This window comes from Hemitrygon akajei, chromosome 19, assembly GCF_048418815.1.
Source record: "Hemitrygon akajei chromosome 19, sHemAka1.3, whole genome shotgun sequence".
Taxonomy (NCBI): Eukaryota; Metazoa; Chordata; class Chondrichthyes; order Myliobatiformes; family Dasyatidae; genus Hemitrygon; species Hemitrygon akajei.
Window position 1 is genome coordinate 33693085 of NC_133142.1, and position 21629 is coordinate 33714713.

Below are 21629 nucleotides of genomic sequence, written 5' to 3' on the forward strand. Positions count from 1 at the left end.
GCATTACATTTTCAATGAGGCTTTGAGAACGCTACTGAAGCAACTTCTCTGCCGTTCCAGCAATCTCTGGCCTTGTTGGAACCCAGTGTGTCGGCTTTGGGAATCTGGCATCATGGGCACTCAGTAGAGGGAGCCCAATGTAATCAGGGCAGTAATGTTGTGAATGTTTGCCCGAGAAGGCGCAGAGACACGGTTTTGATTTTAACCAATGGATTTGGGGATTATTCCTGAGGTATTGCAAGTATTTTGGTCCTTCCATCCTGCTCTGCCAGTCAATGGTATGTCTGATTGAACCTTCCTCGTCCATTTTAGCCCTCTCCACCAAAACTCCTCCTCTTTCAGATTTAAAATCAATCTCAGCTTTGAATATATTTAAGGATTAATCTTCCACACCTTTGAAGTAAGGAATTCTAAAGACTCAGAATGAAAATTATCGTCAGTTTTCAACGGGCACTGTCTTAATATGAGACTGCCTCGTTGTAGAGGCGGCGGCACCAACAGCACTGTTACAGTGGGCACTGGCAGGTGTAACAATTATCCCTGCAAGCAGGACAAAGTGCCAAGAGGGAGATCAGCGGGAAGGGACGAATGGACAAGGAAGTCACGTAGAGAGTGATCCTGTGGAAAATGGAGAAGGGAAGGATGTGCTCGGCGGTAAGATACTGTGGAAAAAGGCAGAAGTTATGGAAAATGGCATGCTGGATCTGGAGGAGGGTGAGTACAAGGGGGAACCCTGTCTCAATTATGGCAGTGGGAAGATGGGGTGAGGGCAATTGTGGAGGAAATGGAGAAGATACAGGCAGCATTGATGGCGATGGAAGAAAAGCCACATTTGTTAAAGGAGGAAGATGACATTTCATATTCTGAAATGGAAAGCCTCGTCCTGAGAGCAGATGCAGCAGAGACAGAGGAACTGAGAAAAGGATTATCTCCTCCCCCCCCCCCCCCCCCCACACACACACACGTGTCAGGCTGGGACGAGGTATAGTCAAGATAGACACAAGAAAGAGTTTATAAAAGATACCAGTCTTTTAGGCGGTTTATAAAAGATACCAGTCAATAATATATTTCTTCTGAGATGAAGACAGCAAGATTGAGAAAAGGAAGAGATGATTCATATGGACCAAGTGAACATAAGGTCAGGTTGGAAGTTGGAGAGGCAAAGTTGATAAAATTGACAAGCATGAGTGCAAGCAACAGCACCAATGTAGTCAATGTAACATAAAAAGAATTGGAGAGCATTACATCATTCCAACATTATTAAATCTCTAACATAAATTTTGTGATATCTGAAAAGCAATAGAGGCCCACATTAACCAGGTTATTAGAACATAGAATAATAAGATTTTCCAGTAAGATGGTGGCTTGGTTGCAGTGGCTTCTATGGGTCCAACAAATGGTGTAAATGTTTGTCATGTTTTTCTTGTGATTCCAAGACTCTGTGGTACATTGCTAATACAAAATACTGCAAGTTTGATCATTGGTTCATTAGCAAAACCATTGAGGGTTTGCTCAGACCAGGTCCTCATCATGGCTTACAGCTGCTCGGGGGAAGAGGCACCAGAGGTGGTGTGGGAGAGAACAGAGGCACAAGCAGGCACTCTGTGATCTGTGGTGGGTTGGAGGCCGGCTCTCACATCAGTGCTGCTCTCTGGTGTTCGCTCCCTGGAAGACAAGCACACTGTGGCTGACCCAGTGTGAGATGTGGGGCTGCTGCATGCTTATTTTTGCAGAAATGTGGCCCCAGGATAACATCTCATGCACCATCGATCTATAGGCCATGCCACCCAAGGGCCAGTGCTATTTTTTTTTTGACTATGCTATTGTAACTATTTGTGCTGTGTGTGACTTGACTGCATGCTGTGTGTTTAGCACCATGGACCCAGAGGAACCATGTTTCAATTAGCTGTAGATTTATAGTGCCCATAAAAAGATCTAAATTAATTACAAACATAAAACTCAATAATTGATTCCATAAGTATTCGCCCCCTTCAAGTCAGTATTTAGTAAGATGCACCTTTGGCAGCAATTATAGCCTCGAGTCTGTGTGGATAGGTCTCTATCATCTGGACACTGCAGTTTTCCCCATTCTTCTTTACAAAACTGCTCAAACTCTGTCAGATTGCATGGGGATCGTGAGTAAACAGCCCTTTTCAAGTCCAGCCACAAATTCTTAATTGGATTGAGGTCTGGACTCTGACATGGCCACTCCAGGACATTAACTTTGTACTTAAGCCATTCCTGTGTAACTTTGACTTTATGCTTGGGGTCATTGTCTTGCTGGAAACTAAGCCTTCTCCCAAGTCACAGTTATCTTGCAGACTGAATCAGGTTTTCCTGTATTTTGCTGCATTCAATTTACCCTCTAACTTCACAAGTCCTCCAGGGCCTGTTGTAGTGAAGCACCCCCACAGCACGATGCAACCATCATACTTCATGGTAGGGACGGTGTTTTTGTTCGTGTATGGGGTTAGGCTTACGCCAAACATAGCATTTAGTCTGATGGCCTAAAAGCTAAATTTTAGGTTCATCAGACCGCAGAACCCTCTTCCAGCTGACTTGAGTCTCCCACACATCTTCTGGCAAACTGTAGCTGAGGTATCGTGCAAATTTTCTTCGACAGTGGCTTTTCCTTTGCCACTTTCCCATAAAGTTGTGACTGGTGAAGCACTTGGGCATCATTTGTTGCATTTCCATCTCACTCACTGAAACTTGCAACTCCTCCAGAGTTGTCATAGGTCTCTCACTGGTCCCCTTCTTGCCCCGTCACTCAGCATTGAAGGACGACCTGCTCTATGCAGATTTACAGCAGTGTCATGTTCTTCCCATTTCTTGATGATTGACTTAACTGTACTCCAAGGGCTGTTCAGTGACTTGAAAAATCGCTTGTATCCATCTCCTGACTTGTGCTTTTCAATAACCTTTTTACAGAGTTGCTTGGGGTGTTCTTTTGTCTTCATGGTGTAGTTTTTGCCAGGTACTGACTCACCAGCAGTTGGACCTTCCAGTTACAGGTGTATTTCTTACTGCAATCAATTGAAACACCTTGACGGTACACAAGTCTCCAAAAACAGATCTCTGTTTAACTAATTATTTGACTTCTAAAACCAATTGGCTGCATCAGTGATGATTTGGTGTGTAATATTAAAGTGGGTGAATAGTTATGGAATCAATTATTTTGTTTTATATTTGTAATTAATTTGGATCACTTTGTAGAGATTTGTTTTCACTTTGACACAAAAGAGTCTTTTTCCTGTTAAAAGGCTAAATTAAATCCACTGTGATCTCCCTTCATGCCTTGACCGATCAAGAATCTATCAGCCTCTGCCTTAAATATATATACAGACTTGGCCTCCAGAGCTGCCAGTGGCAACAAATTCCACAGATTCACAAGTGTATAGTTGAATGACAACTGAACTTAAACTAATACAGAACAGAACAGGCCCACGATGTTGTGCCATCCTTTTAACCTACTCTAGGATCAATCTAACCTTCCCTCCCTCCATTTTTCTTTCATCTGTGTGCCTTAAAAGTCTCTTCAATGCCCCTAATATACCTACATATTAGATATTTCTGCCCTGGAAAAAGTCTCTAGCTCTCCACTCTATCTAGGCCTCTTACCTGTACATCTCAATCAAGTCACCATTTATTTTGTTATTAAGGTCTTTTTACAATCTTCATTCATTCCCGAGTTAGAACCAGGACATACAATTGGTATTTTTATTAAATGACAGAACTCAATGACTCCACCGTCTACAAAATTCATTTAACAGAGTGGTAGACCCAGAAGAAAAAAGATTGTCACTTTATCACGTGACTGTACTGTACTTAAAATAAAAATGGGAAATGGAGTGGTATTTTTGTTGTTTCCACTCCTAAAAATCTCTCCCCATTTTTAAATGTTGATCTAACGGCTTAAATTATCAAGTTGAATTTATCCTTGGTCAGAGTTAAGCACAATACTTCTGAAAGGAAAATGTCTTTTACACAAAAAGGGAAATTCAGATGTTTTTAAAATATGCAGATGATTTCCAGCACAATAAGAAGCTAATATAATCTTCCATTTACAAATGGTTACAATGGAAAAGAAAGGAATAGTGGGTAAAAGGTTACCATCTACTTTTAAATTACTGAGACACAAGTTCTGGGTATTCAAGCAACCAAGCAATATAACAATCTTTAAATACCACCATTTACCGGTAAAGAAACAAGTGTTGTTCAAAATCTTGTGAACATCTAACATGGGAATTCCTTACCTCTCCAAAATTGTACAGATGGCAAGGTCAGACACCAATTCCAAATGCAAAAAAGGAATAGAAAGTTGACTCAAATCAGGAATCCATTAAGTAAAATGCAAAGTTATGAATTCAAGCAGTAGGACAGCAGATGACTGTTCAGACATATGAAATTGCAATCATAAAAACAATGTTTTGATGCTCAGGAAATGTACAAGGGTCAAAATTCTAAGTCAGCAGCTGTTGAAGTTCACGAATTAATTTATCCAGGAGATATTAATGATGCATTAAAGGTTTAGAAACATAGAAAACCTACAGCACAATACAGGCCCTTCAGCCCACAAAGTTGTGCCGAACATGTCCCTACCTTAGAAATTACTAGGGTTACCCATAGCCCTCTATTTTTCTAAGCTCCATGTACCTATCCAAAAGTCTCTTAAAATCCCTATCATATCCGCCTACACCACTGTTGCCAGCAGCCCATTCCACACACTGACCACTCTATGCATAAAAAAAACTTACCCCTGACATCTCCTCTGTACCTACTTCCAAGCACCTTAAAACTGTGATCTCTTATGGCAGCCATTTCAGCCCTGGGAAAAAGCCTCTGACTATCCACACGATCAATGCCTCTCATCATCTTATACACCTCTATCAGGTCACCTCTCATCCTCCTTCACTCCAAGAAGAAAAGGCCGAGTTCACTCAACCAGTCTTCATAAAGCATGCCCCCCAATCCAGGCAACATCCTTGCAAATCTCCTCTGCACCTTTTCTATGGTTTCCACATCCTTCCTGTAGTGAGGTGACCAGAACTGAGCACAGTACTCCAAGTGGGGTCTGACCAGGGTCTTATATAGCTGCAACATACCTCTCGGCTTCTAAATTCAATTCCACGATTGATGATGGCCAATACACCGTATGCCTTCTTAACCGTGGTTAAGGGTTTGGGCTGGCGATCTGAAGGTTGTTAGTTCAAGCCTCAACTGAGGCAGCGTGTGTGTCCTTGAGCAAGGCACTTAACCACACACTGCTCCTGCATGTTTATAGCCCAGTGGCGGTGGTTGGTGTAGTATGGACAAGATAAGGCATTGTTTCTGCGCAGCTGCTTTGAGCATCCTATGGACTCAGACCCCAAGATCCCTCTGATCCTCCACACTGCCAAGAGTCTTACTATTAATACTATATTCTACTGTAATGGTGACATATACATAATTTGATAGTGGATTTACTTTGAAATTTGAGACTTCAAGAACGTCACTGCACACAATGTCAGCTTGTGCATGAAAGATAAGGTTAAAGCATTTGCAATTTTGTTCAATCAGAGGTGCTGAGTAGTTTATTCCATCTTTACATTCTCTGAGGATCTCCATTATCACATAAGCTAACTTCAGGCCAATCTGATCCACAGAAACCTTGTCAAGAAATATCTGAGAGTTTACAGCGGCAAAGGCTGTAACATCAGGTAACATCCCAGCTGCAGCTCTACTCCGAACTAGTCAAATTTCTAGCTACGTAGTTTTGGTCCAGTTAACCAAATGTGGCATCAAGGGGCCCTGGTATAACTGAAAGGGTAATAAAGGGAAAACATGCCAACAATTGGAGTCCTAGCTCACAGAAATGAGGATATTTGTGTCTGCTGGAATTCAATCACCATAACCCCAGGACATCACTGTATGAGTTCCTCAGAGCTGTGCCCTGTTGCTTTGTTCACCATTTCTCAGTGTACAAAGCAGTCCACGCTAAATGCAGACAGATCCGTGCAAAATTCAGACTCATGCTCTTAAGTGAAAAGCAACAGCCATCTCCAACAAGTGAGAGACTAACCATCTACTTTTGATGTTTAGTAGAACAACCATGACCGACTGGATCACCACCATCAACACCCTGTCACCACTGAGCAGAAACTCAAGTAGTCTAGCCATTTTCCTACTATTGCTTCAAAGGATTTGAAAACTAACTACAATTCTAGAATTACAGTGAGTTTAACATTTATTATAATTATCTATACATCACCAAGTGGAACTTTTTAAAGCATCAGACCATAAATTTGGTTATCAGTAACATTAATTTTACTATACCATAACATGCAACTGTATGGAATTCACTTTGGCTCGGTTCCAAAGGCAATGGCAGCATGATTCAGGATTCTAGTACCAGCCAACCAGCTGTGAATGAGAGAAATTCTTTATAGCAGTAGCTTGAGAACATCTTTATGAAAAGGCAAGTGGAGCATTAATGCTAAAACCTTTTGTTTTAAAATTTTACAAATGATTAGAAATCATATCCAAGAAATGGCTATTATAAATAAAAATTATTTATTCAATCCCTTCAATGATGAAGCCATACATCAAAGTTAGATGACAGAGCAGAATGATATGCTTAGAGAAAAGCATTCTATTCTACGAACACCAAGTAATAAATAAATTGTACACATTCAAGCCCAAAAATCATCAAATTTGTAGTTCAGCGGATAAAATACCTTCTAAGAGGAAACGTCTTTTAATGCCTCAGGTACCAATGACTCTTATGATAAACATGCTGTAGTTTCTAAAATATACTACTCAATACGAATATTTTAAGTCACAAGAGGAAATAATCAAATGTTAATATCTAATGAATAAATCAAAAATAAAAATATTAACATACTCTAAAAGTTGTTGCCATGTTCTTGAGAATTTTAAAAATTTGTCAACATTGGTTTCTTTCACTCACAAATACCTATCACCAAACATTGCCATTCATAACTGAGCAATGCAAAAACATTTTTAGAAAATTAAAGATGTGAATGCAAAACAAATTAGAAATTATATCAAGGTATGAACATACTGATGATTCTTGTTTCACAATTCATATACATTCAGCTTCTTCAATAAAAACAAATTTGTCCAAATTTTGCAGGTTCAATATATTTGTTCAAAAATACACTATTATAAATATCACCAGATTAGAATAGTGATACTCCACTAAATTTGGTAACCTCTAAAATTAATGTTCTTTAAAGGCAACAACTTTGATAAGCAACAACTTTTGCTCTGCATAGATACTGAATAGCTTTGCATATATTTCTTTCTTTGTTCCCAATTTTGGTGTTTTAATAGATATTAATTTCAAGATAGATATTTTACAAGGAGGTAAACAAAAGGAATAAATCATAATTCTTGAACCATTTTTCCTCAAAGCAACAAAATTACTACCAGCATTTTACGAAAACCAGGAACTAAATGCCTGCCCATTGGTCAAGAAATATGCTTAGTGAACATATTAAAAATAATTAGCTTCCAGATTTAAAACTATATTTAAAAGAACAAAATTATCCCCTTTAGGGTCCAGCCCAAGGAAGAAATGTAGTTGAAGTCATTTATCAGTTATTACATCTAATGTAAAATTTGAAGTTCATCTCTACCATAGTAAACAACAGCAGATCAGGCAAGAGACTTTATTATCCAAGTCCCACTGTTACACAAAGTAATTATTTACAGTTTAAATTTACATTTGGAAGATACAATAGCATAGATTTATGAATTCCAAATTTAGAAAATTAGTTTAAATAAATCATTTTAATTTATTTTAATGCACAGAATAGAGCAAAGAAAATGTATTAATGTTACTAAGTGCATAAGCTATACAGAAGATTCTATTAATAGTATTTTTTAAAATCAGGTATTAAATTAGTGCAACTATTAGCAAAAGTAGGCCAATTACCAATAGCAAGACATCATCTTGTACTAGTGACTTTGTTTATATGTCAATAGTAATTTTGAAATGTGTGTAGTTCATTAACAATTAGAACATTGAATAGTATACAACACATTGAATTTCTTCTCAAGTCATCGAGTAAAACTATTAATAGTGTCATGAAGAGCCTGGTTAACTTAAACATTTACCATCTTTGACAGATAATGCTTTAGGCTGATCAATTAAGTTTGATAAAATTGGTCCATCTTTTACTTGGAAATACAACTATACAGAAAAGTACATTTTTGAGATCTTCACCCTAAAGGATCGGCTCATAATTCTTCATAATATTGCACTTGAATCTGCACTTCACTTTATGTACAAGTTACATCAGTAAATTTTCCAACACCAATGCATAATTTTCCTCTAATGCAACAGCAGATGATTAACATTACACTGATAATACTATTATATTTACAACCATATATTTACACTCTATGCCAAAAACCTGTCAGCAGTATTGCAATTCACATTAAGGGAAACTTGGAAAGAGGCGAGTAAAGCAAGTCAAGTCAGCCTCTGCTTTAATAATTCATCAATTTGAGTCTTATACATGTTTTTCACATCTTCCAAGTCCAGCCGCAGTTCCTCAGCTTCCTCAGCTTTTTCGCCATACATCTGTAATATGGTGTTGTATCGTTGATCAATATCCTAAAAAGTAAATTATATTAGTTATTCAAAACCAAACACAATTACAATTCCAGCAGACATACTACACTCAGCAACTTTCCTTTCAAAATAACTTAAAAATGATAACTGTCTTGCCAAAGTTATATTCCAACTATGCAGCTACTGGATAAATTCAACAAGTTACAACATACATTATAAGATTAATTTTGGAGACTCAGGCTAGCATAAAAAGTGTTTAAAATTTAAGTATGAATAAGATGCATTTCAAGCAGCTCGGATTTGTACCTCTGAGAAAAAATAGAATATTTTGCAATGCTGTCCTCCTTCCACCCTCCTTTGTTTCAATCTAAGTGTTTTTATTTTGAATGAGATGCATTCCAGAGTGAAAGGTTCCCTGCTGTTACTCACCCAGGTAATCAATATTAACGAGCAAGCCTTGGCAGTGAATCCGCACATCTGAATCTGAATCTCTACTTACCCATTACCACCATCTACTTTCAAAGCTCAAAAAGAGCAGGGGTTCCCAACCTGGTGGTCCACGGATCCCTTGCTTAATGGTATTGGACCATTAATTTTAAAAAAAGGCTGGGAACCTCTGCTATAAACACTGATCAAGAGTGGAACTCCATTAGAGTTTTAGAAACATAGAAAACCTACAGCCCAATACAGGCCCTTCGGCCCACAAAGGCATGTTGAACATGTCCTTACCTTAGAAGTACTTGGGCTTACCCATAGCCCTCTATTTTTCTAAGCTCCATGTACCTATCCAGGAGTCTCTTAAAAGATCCTATCGTTTCCGCCTCCACTACTACTGCTGCCGGCAGCCCATTCCACGCACTCACCACTCTCTGCATAAAAAACTTACCCCTGACATCTCCTCTGTATCTACTACCAAGCACCCTAAAACCATTCCCTCTTGTGCTAGCCACTTCAGCCCTGGGAAAAAGCCTGACTATCCTCATGATCAATGCCTCTCATCATATACACCTCTATCAAGTCACCTCTCATCCTCCGTCGCTCCAAGGAGAAAAGGCCGAGTTCACTCGGCCTATTCTCATAAGGCATGCTCTCCAAACCAGGCAACATCCTTGTAAATCTCCTCTGCACCCTTTCTATGGTTTCCACATCGTTCCTGAATGAGGCGACCAGAACTGAGCACAGTACTCCAGGTGGGGTCTGACCAGGGTCCTATATAGCTGCAACATTACCTCTCGACTCCTAAACTCAATCCCACAAATAATGAAGGTTAATGCACTGTATGCCTTCTTAACCACAGAGTCAACCGGCGCAGCAGCTTTGAGTGTCCTATGGACTCGGACCCCAAGATCCCTCTGATCCTCCACACTGCCAAGAGTCTTACTATTAATACTATATTCTGCTATCACATTTACCTTCCAAAATGAACCATCTCACACTTACCTGGGTTGAACTCCATCTGCCACTTCTCAGCCCAGTTTTTGCATCTTATAATGTCCCAATGTAACTTCTGACAGCCCTCCACAATACTCACAACACCCCCAACCTTTGTGTCATCAGCAAATTTACTAACCCATCCCTCCACTTCCTCATACAGGTCATTTATAAAAATCCAAAGAGAAGGGGTCCCAGAACAGATCCCTGAGGCACACCACTGGTCACCAACCTCCATGCAAAGTATGACCCGTCTACAACCACTCTTTGTCTTCTGTGGGCAAGCCAGTTCTGGATCCACAAAGCAATGTCCCCTTGGATCCCATGCCTCCTTACTTTCTCAATAAGCCTTGCATGGGGTAACTTGCTAAAATCCATATACAGCATGTCCCCGAGTTACAAATGTCCGATTTACAAACAATTCGTACTTACGAATGGCCTGCCATAAAGCCTATTATATTAAAAATTCATCGGCTCAAGGAAGGAGAATGCCATCCGCCATTTTAAGTCCGATCACAGTGCCGTTAACACTGTGTTGAGTGTGTAACTTTGTATTTGGCTTAAATTTTTCTTAACAAGATTCACCCTGACCCCCCCCCCCCCCTTTTCCAGTCAGCACTGCCCCTACTTGTCCCATTTAACCTGTCTCTGTGCGGGTGAAATTTAGGACCCGGAGAGCTTAGGACTTGCCTCCTGCGGCTGCTGCTGAATCCACAGTGTTTCTGTTTTGTTGACGGAAAATGATCACGATTGAAAATAAAGTGGAAATAACAAAGCAATTTGAAACGCCATCGGTCACTGGAAAAGCATTAGGCTACAGTCGGTCAACGATCGGAACAATTTTAAAGGGTAAAGTGAGAATAATGGAGCATGTGAAAGGCCCTGCCCCAATGAAAGCTACAATTACTAAGCAACACAGTGGTTTAATTATTGAAATACATACATTTTTTAAGTGTTTTATATGCATAGAAAGGTAAACTAAATACTATATACTAAGGTGAACATTTGACTAACTGACACTAAATAATACCGGATGACCCTGTTCCGACTTGCGTACAAATCCGACTTAAAGATGGGCTTAGGAACGGAACTCATTCGTAACCCAGGGACACCCTGTACACTACATCTACTGCTCTAACTTCATCAATGTATTTAGTCATATCCTCAAAAAATTCAATCAGGCTCGTAAGGCACAACCTGCCTTTGACAAAGCCTTGTTGACTATTCCTAATCATTTTATGCCTCTCCAAATGTTCATCACCGGTGCCAAGCTGCATGGGTCCTAGTGCCCTTTCCTTGGACAACATTGGTGGCATGGAGAGGGGAAGGCCTGCAGCTTGGGCAACTGCCAGTCTCCCATACAACCCTGCCCAGGCCTGCGCCCTGGAAACTCCAGACGCAGATCCATGGTCTCTCGAGACCGACGGATGCCAACAACGAATGTTCATAAATCCTTCCTCTCAGGATCTTCTCCATCAACTTACAAACCACTGAAGTAAGACTCACTGGTCTATAATTTCCTGGGCTATCTCTATGCCCTTCCTTGAATAAGGGAACAACATCCACAACCCTCCAATTCTCTGGAACCTCTCCCATCTCCATTGATGATGCAACGATCATCGCCAGAGGCTCAGCAATCTCCTCCCTAGCCTCCCACAGTAGCCTGGGGTACATCTTATCTGGTACCAGTGACTTATCCAATTCGATTTCATTTTCCCAATTCAAAGAAAGAGAGGCCAATTGTAATCTACTCCTCAACCAAACCTATAACCACCAAGTAGGACTGATATTTCTAACAGTAGAGATGAATGAATTCAGTGGTAGCATTTTGAAGAATATGATTATGATGTTAAAATTTGCACTTGAGCTGAAAATAAATAGTATATACCTTAAGTTGTAGACGCAACTTGGGAATTTCATTCACTTTCTCTTGCAGTTCATCATTCTGTGTAGTTAATTTGACAAGTTCCTCAGCCATGATAGCTCGACTTCTTTCGAGATTGGAAATTTCAAGCTGTAAAAACAAAGCTTGATTTAGTTGATCTATACTATTTTTTGAAGATAGAAAAGATCAAGGAGATTCATTTAATCATTAATTTGGCAGTGCACAAAATAATTAGAAAGATGCAAATAATATTCCTGCTCACTCTTCAATGGATTGGTTTATATTAATAGAACAATTAATATATTCTACAGTTATTTGAAGAAATTTGAAACCCAATATCCAAGATAGCTTCAAAACCTGTCTGATTTCATTTTCAAGATAGTTCAAATTCAAAGCATCTGATTTTTTTTAGGTTAATGAAGCTAAATTAAGTGACAGCTCACTGCTTCAGGTGTTACTGCATGGAACTCACCAAGTAATGCTGACTTAACACTTAGAATAAATGAAAAAAAATCTAAATAACATTGAAGTTTTATGCACAACATATGACTAACATAAATTCAGAAAAATCACACATCTGATACACGATGCTTTATGTAATACAGTCGCCCCCTCCTTATCCACAGGTTCCGCATGCGCGATTCAACCAACCATGGATTGGAAAACCCGGAAGTTCTCTCTCTAGCACTCATTGTTTGAGCATGTACAGACTTTTTTCTCTTGTCATTATTCCCTAAACAATACAGTACAGGCAGTCCCTGAGTTACAAACGTCTGACTTACGGACAACTCGTACTTATGAACGGAGAGAGGAGAACGCCGTCCGCCATTTTAAGTCGTTGCCATTAACACTGTGTTGAGTGTTTAACTTTGTATTTAGCTTAAATATTTCTTAGCAGGATTCACCCTGACCCCGCCACTTTTCCAGTCAGCACCGCCCCCATTTGTCCTATTTAACCTTTCTCAGTGCAGGTGGACTTTAGGACCCAGAGCAGCACAAGATCCACTGCCCATGGCTGCTGCTGTATTTTTTTTATTATTAAGTGCGATTGTGAACAATAGCCAGATCAGAAATGCTGATCAAGTCAGCTAGTTCCTAGAGGGAACTCTGATGGGCCAATCAGAAGGTTCACTGCTGCTCAGCAATAGAACATAAAACCCACAGTTTTCTGTTCCATTGATGGAAAACGATCGCAATTGAAAATAAAGTGGAAATAATAAAGCAATTGATAAGAGGTGAAACGCCATCAGTCTTTGGAAAAGCTTTAGGCTACAGTCGGTCAATGATCGGAACAACTTTAAAGGAATCAGGTAAAGGATAAAGTGAGAATAATGGAGCATGTGAAAGGCCCTGCCCCGATGAAAGCTACAATTATTACTAAGCAACGCAGTGGTTTAATTATTGAAATACATATGCTTCTTAAGTGTTTTATATGCATAGAAAGGTAAAATATATACTATATAGTAAGACAAACGTTTGACTAGCTGATGCTAAATAATACCGGATGTACCTGTTCCGACTTACGTACAAATCCGACTTAAAGACGGACTCAGGAACGGAACTCGTTCGTAACCCGGGGACTGCCTGTATAACAACTATTTACATAGCATTTACATTGTATTAGGTATTATACATAATCTAGAGATGATTTAAAGTACAGGCAGTCCCCGGGTTACGAACGAGTTCCGTTCCCGAGTCCGTCTTTAAGTCCGATGTGTATGTAAGTCGGAAGAGGTACATCCGATATTATTTAGCTTCAGTTAGTCAAACGTTTGTCTTACTATATAGTATATATTTTACCTTTTTATGCATACAAAACACTTTTTTTTTTAAACTTTTTTTATTGTTTTCAAATTGTTACAGAATAAATGTGCATGAAAAAAAAAAGTGTTACCCAGCCCCCTCCCCTTAACCCCTCCCCCCTAACATCCCTATTAAAAAAATAAGAAAGAGAAAAAAAAAGGGAATGCCTGGATGTTGGAAGATCCCCACATACTCCACGGAGTTCTCATTTTTTTTTTAAATATATGTTAAAGTTCTTTTTCTTTTCAATCTATAATAATACCTAATCTTTCCACTTTCGTGGTATCCTGGGAAATCTTTATAAAAGTCTCCATGTTGCTATGTGTGTCCCCACCATTCATCCAGGCAAAAAGATAGAAAAAAAATTAAAATATAAAGGAAAAAAAAAAATACCCCCCTACTAATGTTGTGGAAAAAAGACACAACATTACCCCCCTCTGCTGTACGGGTCATGGCAACCGCCATGATTACACACGTGAATCCCGCAGTAACCGATCCACAGCCTCCCAGCTCCCCCGCAACATAAAAAAGTATATGTATAAGAAGAGAAAAAAAAAAATACTATTCTCATTTAGTATTTCTAAAATTTTGCTTTTCTCTTCTGTAATATCCATAAATGTCCATCACTTCTGTTCCTTGGTTCTATCTTCATCTTTAATCCATTACGTTTGGAAGCCTCTATGTGTAGTTAGCGAATAGATGGAAGTTCTTGTACAAACTCCTCCGCTTTTCGATAGTCGGAAAAAAAAAATTTTCTGTCCTCCAAAAAAATTATCAGTGTTGCTGGATGACGCATTGTAAATTTATAACCCTTTTCCCATAAGGCTTTTTTTGCTGGGTTAAATTCCTTCCTTCTCTTCAACAGGTTGTAACTTATATCAGGATAAAAAAGAATTGGTTTCCCTGCTATCATCAGTGGCCCGTTTCTATTTTTGGCACTTTGGGCAGCGGCCTTCAGGATCTTTTCTTTGTCTTGGTATCGTAAGCATTTTATCAAAATTGATCGTGGGTTTTGGTCAGCTCGCGGTCTTGACCTTAAAGATCTATGCGCCCATTCAATCTCAATTGGAGTTTCTCTTTCCATTTTCAATTTTTTAGGGATCCATTTTTGAAAAAAATTTATTGGATCTTCTCCTTCTATATCTTCTTTAAGTCCAACAATTTTAATATTATTTCGTCTACTGAGATTTTCAAGCTTATCAATTTTTTCCATAAATTGTTTTCTTTCTGATGTCCAAGCAGTATTTTCCTTTTCCATTTTGTCCATTCTTTCAACCATGTCTTCCGTTGTAGTTTCCAAGTCCGTAATTCTTTTTTCCATTTTTTCCTGTCTCTTTGTCATTTTATCAAGCATAGTCTCCATATTGGTCATTTTTTTTCGAGTTTTTTTTGGTTATTTTTAATTACTTTTAATGTGTCTAATTTACGCATTATTTGCCTCAAAGTCTTTTCTATATTTCTAGAAGGACTTTTACCTCCTTCAGCTGATCCTTCCGAGAGATTTGACTCTCCCTCCGATTCGCTATCACTTTCAGTTGCAGTGGTAGCTGGGCTTTGTAGTTCTTTTTGTTCCTGTTTGCGCATGGTCCATCCTTCGCGTTTGCGCAGTTCACGATGGTTTTTTCCTTTGGAAGTGGCAAGCGTTGCCACCATCTCCTGTTCAGTATCACCGGCGATACAATGTACCTGAGATCGCGGCTCCTCGGTAGACGTGGGCCTCGCTCTTGTTCCAGCTTGCGTAGTCTTCCCGGTATTAGTTTTCTTCATCTTCTTTCCTTGAGGCATAGCTTGACACAGTCCGGAGTCGTTTATAAGCAACTTTTAGAGAGTATTGACTAACTTTTCTTCATTTAAACATTAATTTATTAACTTTTTACGGGAGAGCTGGGTCCCTGCGTCTCGATCCTACGTCATCACGTGATGTCCCCCATACAAAACACTTAAGAAGCATATGTATTTCAATAATTAAGCCACTGCGTTGCTTAGTAATAATTGTAGCTTTCATTGGGGCAGGGCCTTTCACATGTTCCATTATTCTCACTTTATCCTTTAAAATTGTTCCGATCGTTGACCGACAGTAGCCTAACGCTTTTCCAATGACCGATGGCATTTCACCTCTTTCCGATCACTTTATTATTTCCACTTTATTTCCAATCGTGATCATTTTCTGTCAATGGAACAGAAACACTGCAGTTTCAGCAGCAGCTGCGGGCGGTGGGTCCTCAGCTCCCCCGGGTCCTAAAGTCCATCCGCACTGAGACAGGTTAAATAAGGGACTTGAGCATCCACGTTTTATGGTATCTGCGGGGGGGGTTCTGGAACCAATCCCCCGCGGATAAGGAGGGCCAACTGTATGTATCAGTCTCATTGCTAATGGACAACAGGAACTGCTTAAGATGTCAAATCCATTGAAGGCCATTAGTAATGGACTATAAATCCCAAATTCCAGTAATAAAAGATGTCAAACATTATCCTCATATACATTATTTATTAGGTTAATGAGCAAAAATGGGAGGGAATAGTTTGCAAACAAAATTGAAAGGCACACTGTGCCTTCAATACAAGACCACCAAGAAATTACCTAAAAATATTAATAATCTTCCCAAACATCAATGAGGAAAACTATAATTAACACTCACGAAAATTACCTAAAACATTCAATGCTGGCTATGTTTACAAAAAACAACAATCCTGTTTTAGCATACTCTTTGTGGATAATAATTCTGCCAATATCCAAATTAAAATTGATACAACCTGCCAAGCTACCTACAATCAATCCAATTCAAATGTACTTAGTTTAACAGCCTGGCAGACAAAGAAAATATATTTTAAAAACTATACAGGTCACATAAAAAATGTGAATAAATTCAGTCATTTTGTTATGCTAAGTAATCCCAAGGCCTGGACTAATGATTTGAAAAAAATCATACCATGGCAATGTGATAACAGAATAAAAAGTTGGCTTCAGTAATGGCAACAATGAAACTACCAGATTTTCACATTCAGTCCATTTAATGCCTGTAATTGCACTGCAAACCATCACTGCTTTCTGAGGCAGCACTCTCTCCACACAAACCACATTGGTTCACAGGCAGCTCTTCAACGTTTTGCTCAAGTAGAATGAAGAAACATAGGCCTACCCAGCAATATTCTTGTAAAATAAACAAAATCAATAAAAGAACAATCTAAGCATTAAATGTTAAATCAAAGATATTTGATTGCAAAATTGAGAAAAATTTGGATAATACTGTGTATCTAAAATGCCAAGATAAATTGGTCAGAAATCAATGAAATTCTTTTCCACTTTTAGAATTGCAAGAATGCAAAGATTGTTAAGACTAGCAGTCACATTAATTGACATCCCACAACTTGTAGCTATTAGTTAACAGAACCTGGATTCATTTTCACTACAAAAATGTAGTTATAGTTTTTTTTCCCCAGAAATATTTGATTCTGGCTTTGTTTAACAATCTCCAAGCATAAACGATGAACTCCAATATTACACACTAGGCATTTCATACCGGGAATAAAAGACCAATTCCAGAATACCCTTTCAATAACTTCACGAAGGTTTATTTTTCTCTCCCATATCACCCCAAATTAAAGAGCTTTCTTTCTTTCAATGTTCTCAAAAGGTTCTCTTTTCTACCTTCGCTCTTGCTGATGCTTCTCTGACCCCTCCCTACCCTTTGTTTTTTAAAAAATTAAGGTTCCAATGGCTATTAGAAATACATACTAGCTAATTTGAAAATAGTGATCTTCAAATTCAAAAGATGGTGCAGGCATTACAATTATATTTTAATGTACCTATTGAAATAGCTGTACCAGATTTTGAATAAGAGTAAAGAATTGGGAGGTTAATATAGTACAGATGCACAGAACGCATTCTCATCCCAGTGAGTTAAGTCAAAACATAATAAACAGTATTAAGATCTAGCTCTAAAGAGGTACACTGGGCAGTTCAAAGCAAAAGGCATTAAGTAGTCAATAGAAGCTGCAACAGTATATTATAGATGTCTTTATGCATTAGTTACTTTATTGCTACTGACCTGCAGCTGTGCAATTTCTCCTTCTCTTTGTTTTAGTTGAGACTGCAAATTTTCGAAGATGCTTGATTCTGCTCCCATTCTGAGTACATCATACAAGCTGTTACTGCTGGCCGACGTAGTTAGAGGTGCAAATGAATTTTCAAATAAATCATCCTAAAAAAAATACATCATAACTAAATTTTCAATGTTCAATTCTTTCCAAGCCCTGTTGTTCAATTTGAATGAGACAGTGCAGAATGACAGACCGGTTTTACTATCCATCTGACCCTGCCTTTTACTCCTGCCAAATTTTGTCTGTCATAGAAACTAATATTCCAACTCAAGTTTCAAGTTAGACACTGCAACCACAATGAAAATCTAATCTCGATACTTATAGATGCTGGGAAATGGACATCTTTGGTAGCTGTTGCTTGCATGCAAAGAGTCAGCAAAGTATGGACTCTCAGTATTTTAACCCCGCATCTTTTATTAACACCAGACTGGACATATGGTGACAGCAGGATAGAGAAAAGATTACCATTAAGCCCACTGTGTGTAAAATAAAATAATTTCCCAGTAGCAAGATTAAATATGAACAACATTTTAAAATATCTTATACCAAGTGAATTAATTGCACTAACACTTCAAAGAATATTTCAAGATATCCAATGAAGTATGTGGATTTAACGAAAACTTGCCAAGTTTGTGACATCATAATTCACATTAGACCACAATAAACAAAATCAGAATTTACACTAGCTTCACAGTGCAAAACAGGCAAGATTATTACTGCCATTCTTCTCTACTACACCAGCTGTCTAGTGCTGTTATGTCTTCTCCAAGCTGCTGAAACATCAGATTCTCTTAAGTGCTTCTCAGCATTTTTAATATCCAAATTCCACTCAATGACATGTTAAAGACAGGTTTGCAAAGGGGTTTTAATAGCATATAGGTGAGCTATAGCCTCAAACATGAGGAATCAAACTAAACATCTTAAAATTAGAAGCATTTATCCCAAGTCTTTTAAATGCAGAATAGTAGAAGCCTTATTGAAACATTTTTGTCAGTGAGGAAATATTTCATTATATTTTACATGCCATTATTTGCAGATATGTATTAAAGTAAGTTTTTCCCCACATTAAAGCACAACAGTATCAGAATAACTAGATGCCTAAAATAAGAAATTAGGTAAATTATTGAAGACAGATGACAAGCACGAATCCCTAATATATTTTAATGAAGCAAATGAATGAACTACTTTGATGTTGCTAAAATAAATGATGCCAATTAGGCCCTCAGAAGGCCTTGTGAGTATACCAGACATTATTTTTGACTAGACATGTTACAGTACAACAATAATTCAGCACCCTCAGGGTATTGTTGCCATGAGACTGCCAGACTTTTTTTTGGAATATTAGATATTACTCTTATTTATACCCCAACACATTTTCCTTTAAAATCATACACAGTGGTATTATAAATTTTTAAGTGATTATGTGGAAAGGGAGTGCAGGAAAAAGAGCCCAATGCATTTAAAGGAAATGCAGGAAACGTGGCCCTTGAGAGCCAGATGGTAAAACATCAGAATTTCCAACTAACTAGATAGCAATTACGGGTTTTAGTATAGCATCCCACCATATCTCCAAGAGGACCACAACCTTGTCATGGTTTGGAAGCTTGTGTGCCTTAATGACCCAGAGAACAATGTTGGCTAGAGTCATGGCTTTAGGCTTTGGCTCTTTGTAGGGTTACCCATGTCAAACAGGTCAAAGTGCACAGGCCAGACTAAGAGTGGCCCTCCGGTCCTCCAGGTTGGGGAGATTCAGCTCGGGGCTAACACTGACTGGTTTTTTAAAAAATTGTTACAGAAACAGCAATGAAGAATCCTTCTACATATGAGTGCAACGGTATTCCTGAGTCTCCACTTGGGACTTGCATGACTGACAGTAGTGAAAACTGAGAGGCGACTTGTAGTGTTCTCGCTCAGGTGTAAGAGAACTCTGAACTAAACACCGAGGTAAACCGAAGTCAATGAAAACAGGATCGCAGTAAGATTAACCGTTTACTGTTCACTCTTCCACATTAATGTATGGTGAAAACTGTTGATAAAACAATACAAAATGTATACAGTATTTGTTTCCTTCTTGATATCACATTTACATCATAAATACTTGCAAAAGTAAAACTACAACAACTACATTACATTAAAGTGCAACATAGTCAGAATCTACCTACGCCATTGACTGCTTTAAATACACTTCAACACAAACTATCTGCAACTCTTTAACTAACGAAAACATAAACCTTATCAACCGTCATTACTTTTAACAGAATCAGCGTTAACATTTTTAATTCAACACATCGATTATCTCATGAACTTACGGCGTTGCTTCACTGATGTTTCTAGTGCGTAGAAAGAAACTTTTCTTGTGCTGATCCTGCACATATGAGCCCCCTCCTTCCCGTTTCTCCAAACCGGTATTTTCCCACAAGACGCGGCGAAACCGGGTGTGACGTCATCGCATGCCGCGATATATCACAGACAACGAATTTACTTTAAACAATCTTAACTTTAACTAGAAAATGCTAACAAACGAATTACTAAAGTGAAAATATTATAAACTAAACAAATACCATAAAGGCTTGACCTTTGTAAGGTCACAATGAACATAATACAAAACGTCAGTCTCTAAATCAGTCGTTAGGTAGAAGTAGAATGACTTCTGTAACTGGCCTTTGGTAAATTTTCACATCACCTTGGTCGGTAGTTTTCAACTCAACCTTCCTGACATGTCCAACATGATGGAGGAAGTCCTGAATACCGCCAGAGATGAAGGACCTTCATTGCTGCCCCAAATGCTAGCAGCAAAACGGAGATGTATCCAACCAGAGATGTATCAAATACTTGGCCAGAAATACAAATTACTCTAATAATCATAAATGACACTATTTTTCATTACATTTGGAAATAGAGTGCAATGACATGGTCTGTCAATTAGAGAAAATAAGGCTTGTAGTTCAATTTTATCTATATTTTCTTTCTCAGTCCAGGTTTGTATTACAACACACTAACAAATGTTTAAATGCTATCCACCTTTGTCATTTATTGTGACTCTGCTTACAGATATTCTGTCTACAAGGATCATTAACATCCTCTACCTCACCACTGTAAACTCACCAACGCTGCACTGAACCACGAAAAATGAATCTACCATATAGCTTCACATTTCCTGAATGGTTTAATACAACAGTTAAAATTAGCAACATCCACGCTGCCCGTGACTGATTACCTAACCCCATTAGACGCATACCATATTGGCCTCAAGCATGCGATTTTCCCCCATGAGAGTTCTCGTTGCCCTGGTGGAAGCAAGTGAGTACAGCCTCTTTCCAACAAGGAATGTTATTTCCCTCGGCAGAGAATTCTAAGAAAACCGCTCTTAGAAAAAACAAGAAGTTGTGAGGCTGCCACTATCCCTTTCCAGAATTCAGTTTTCAGACAGATCTCTGGCTGCTTCCAATGCTCATCATCGTTATGTAGAGTTTGATGTCTCTCTATGACACAACAGTGCAGCTGTGGCACTCTGGGTCTTGCTATGGCGGGCAGGTAGGCCTCTCTGCCACATGTTGTGTCCATCTCTTTCGAAGAATGTTGGTGATATTGTACAAATGTAGGATGGTATTGTGGTTCTGCATTTATGGATTGGACTATTAAGTTTACGGACTGTTGACTTTTTTCAGACTTATGGTTTTTATATTTTTTCTTTAATTGCCCATTCTTTTTCTGTTTTGTCGTACTGGGGTTTTTTTTGGGGGGGAGGGGGAATGTTGATAATCAGGATGCCATTATTTTTGTACAGGGGAGTTTGATGTTTCTTTCTGAACGACTTTCATGGCTGTT

At 38.7% G+C, this 21629-nt stretch overlaps 2 protein-coding genes and 1 long non-coding RNA gene across 3 annotated transcripts in view; 1 reads left to right on the forward strand and 2 right to left on the reverse strand.

Moving 5' to 3' along the window:
* Positions 1 to 144, reverse strand: part of eogt (EGF domain-specific O-linked N-acetylglucosamine (GlcNAc) transferase) — a 37641-nt gene extending 37497 nt beyond the window's left edge. Inside the window, exon 1 of the mRNA XM_073072357.1 lies at positions 8 to 144. Within this exon, the coding sequence (XP_072928458.1) occupies positions 8 to 114 (107 nt within the window). The 5' untranslated portion in view covers positions 115 to 144. The remainder of the gene's footprint in view (positions 1 to 7) is intronic.
* Positions 140 to 19853, forward strand: LOC140741867 (uncharacterized). The gene is made up of 2 exons (XR_012102148.1): positions 140 to 714; positions 19597 to 19853. It is a non-coding gene; the product is annotated as an uncharacterized lncRNA (long non-coding RNA).
* Positions 6534 to 21629, reverse strand: part of tmf1 (TATA element modulatory factor 1) — a 36104-nt gene continuing 21008 nt past the window's right edge. The window contains exons 15-17 of the mRNA XM_073072356.1: positions 17750 to 17902; positions 11901 to 12026; positions 6534 to 8623 (exon numbers count right to left, since the gene is read on the reverse strand). Of these exons, the coding sequence (XP_072928457.1) occupies positions 8480 to 8623; positions 11901 to 12026; positions 17750 to 17902 (423 nt within the window). The 3' untranslated portion in view covers positions 6534 to 8479. The remainder of the gene's footprint in view (positions 8624 to 11900; positions 12027 to 17749; positions 17903 to 21629) is intronic.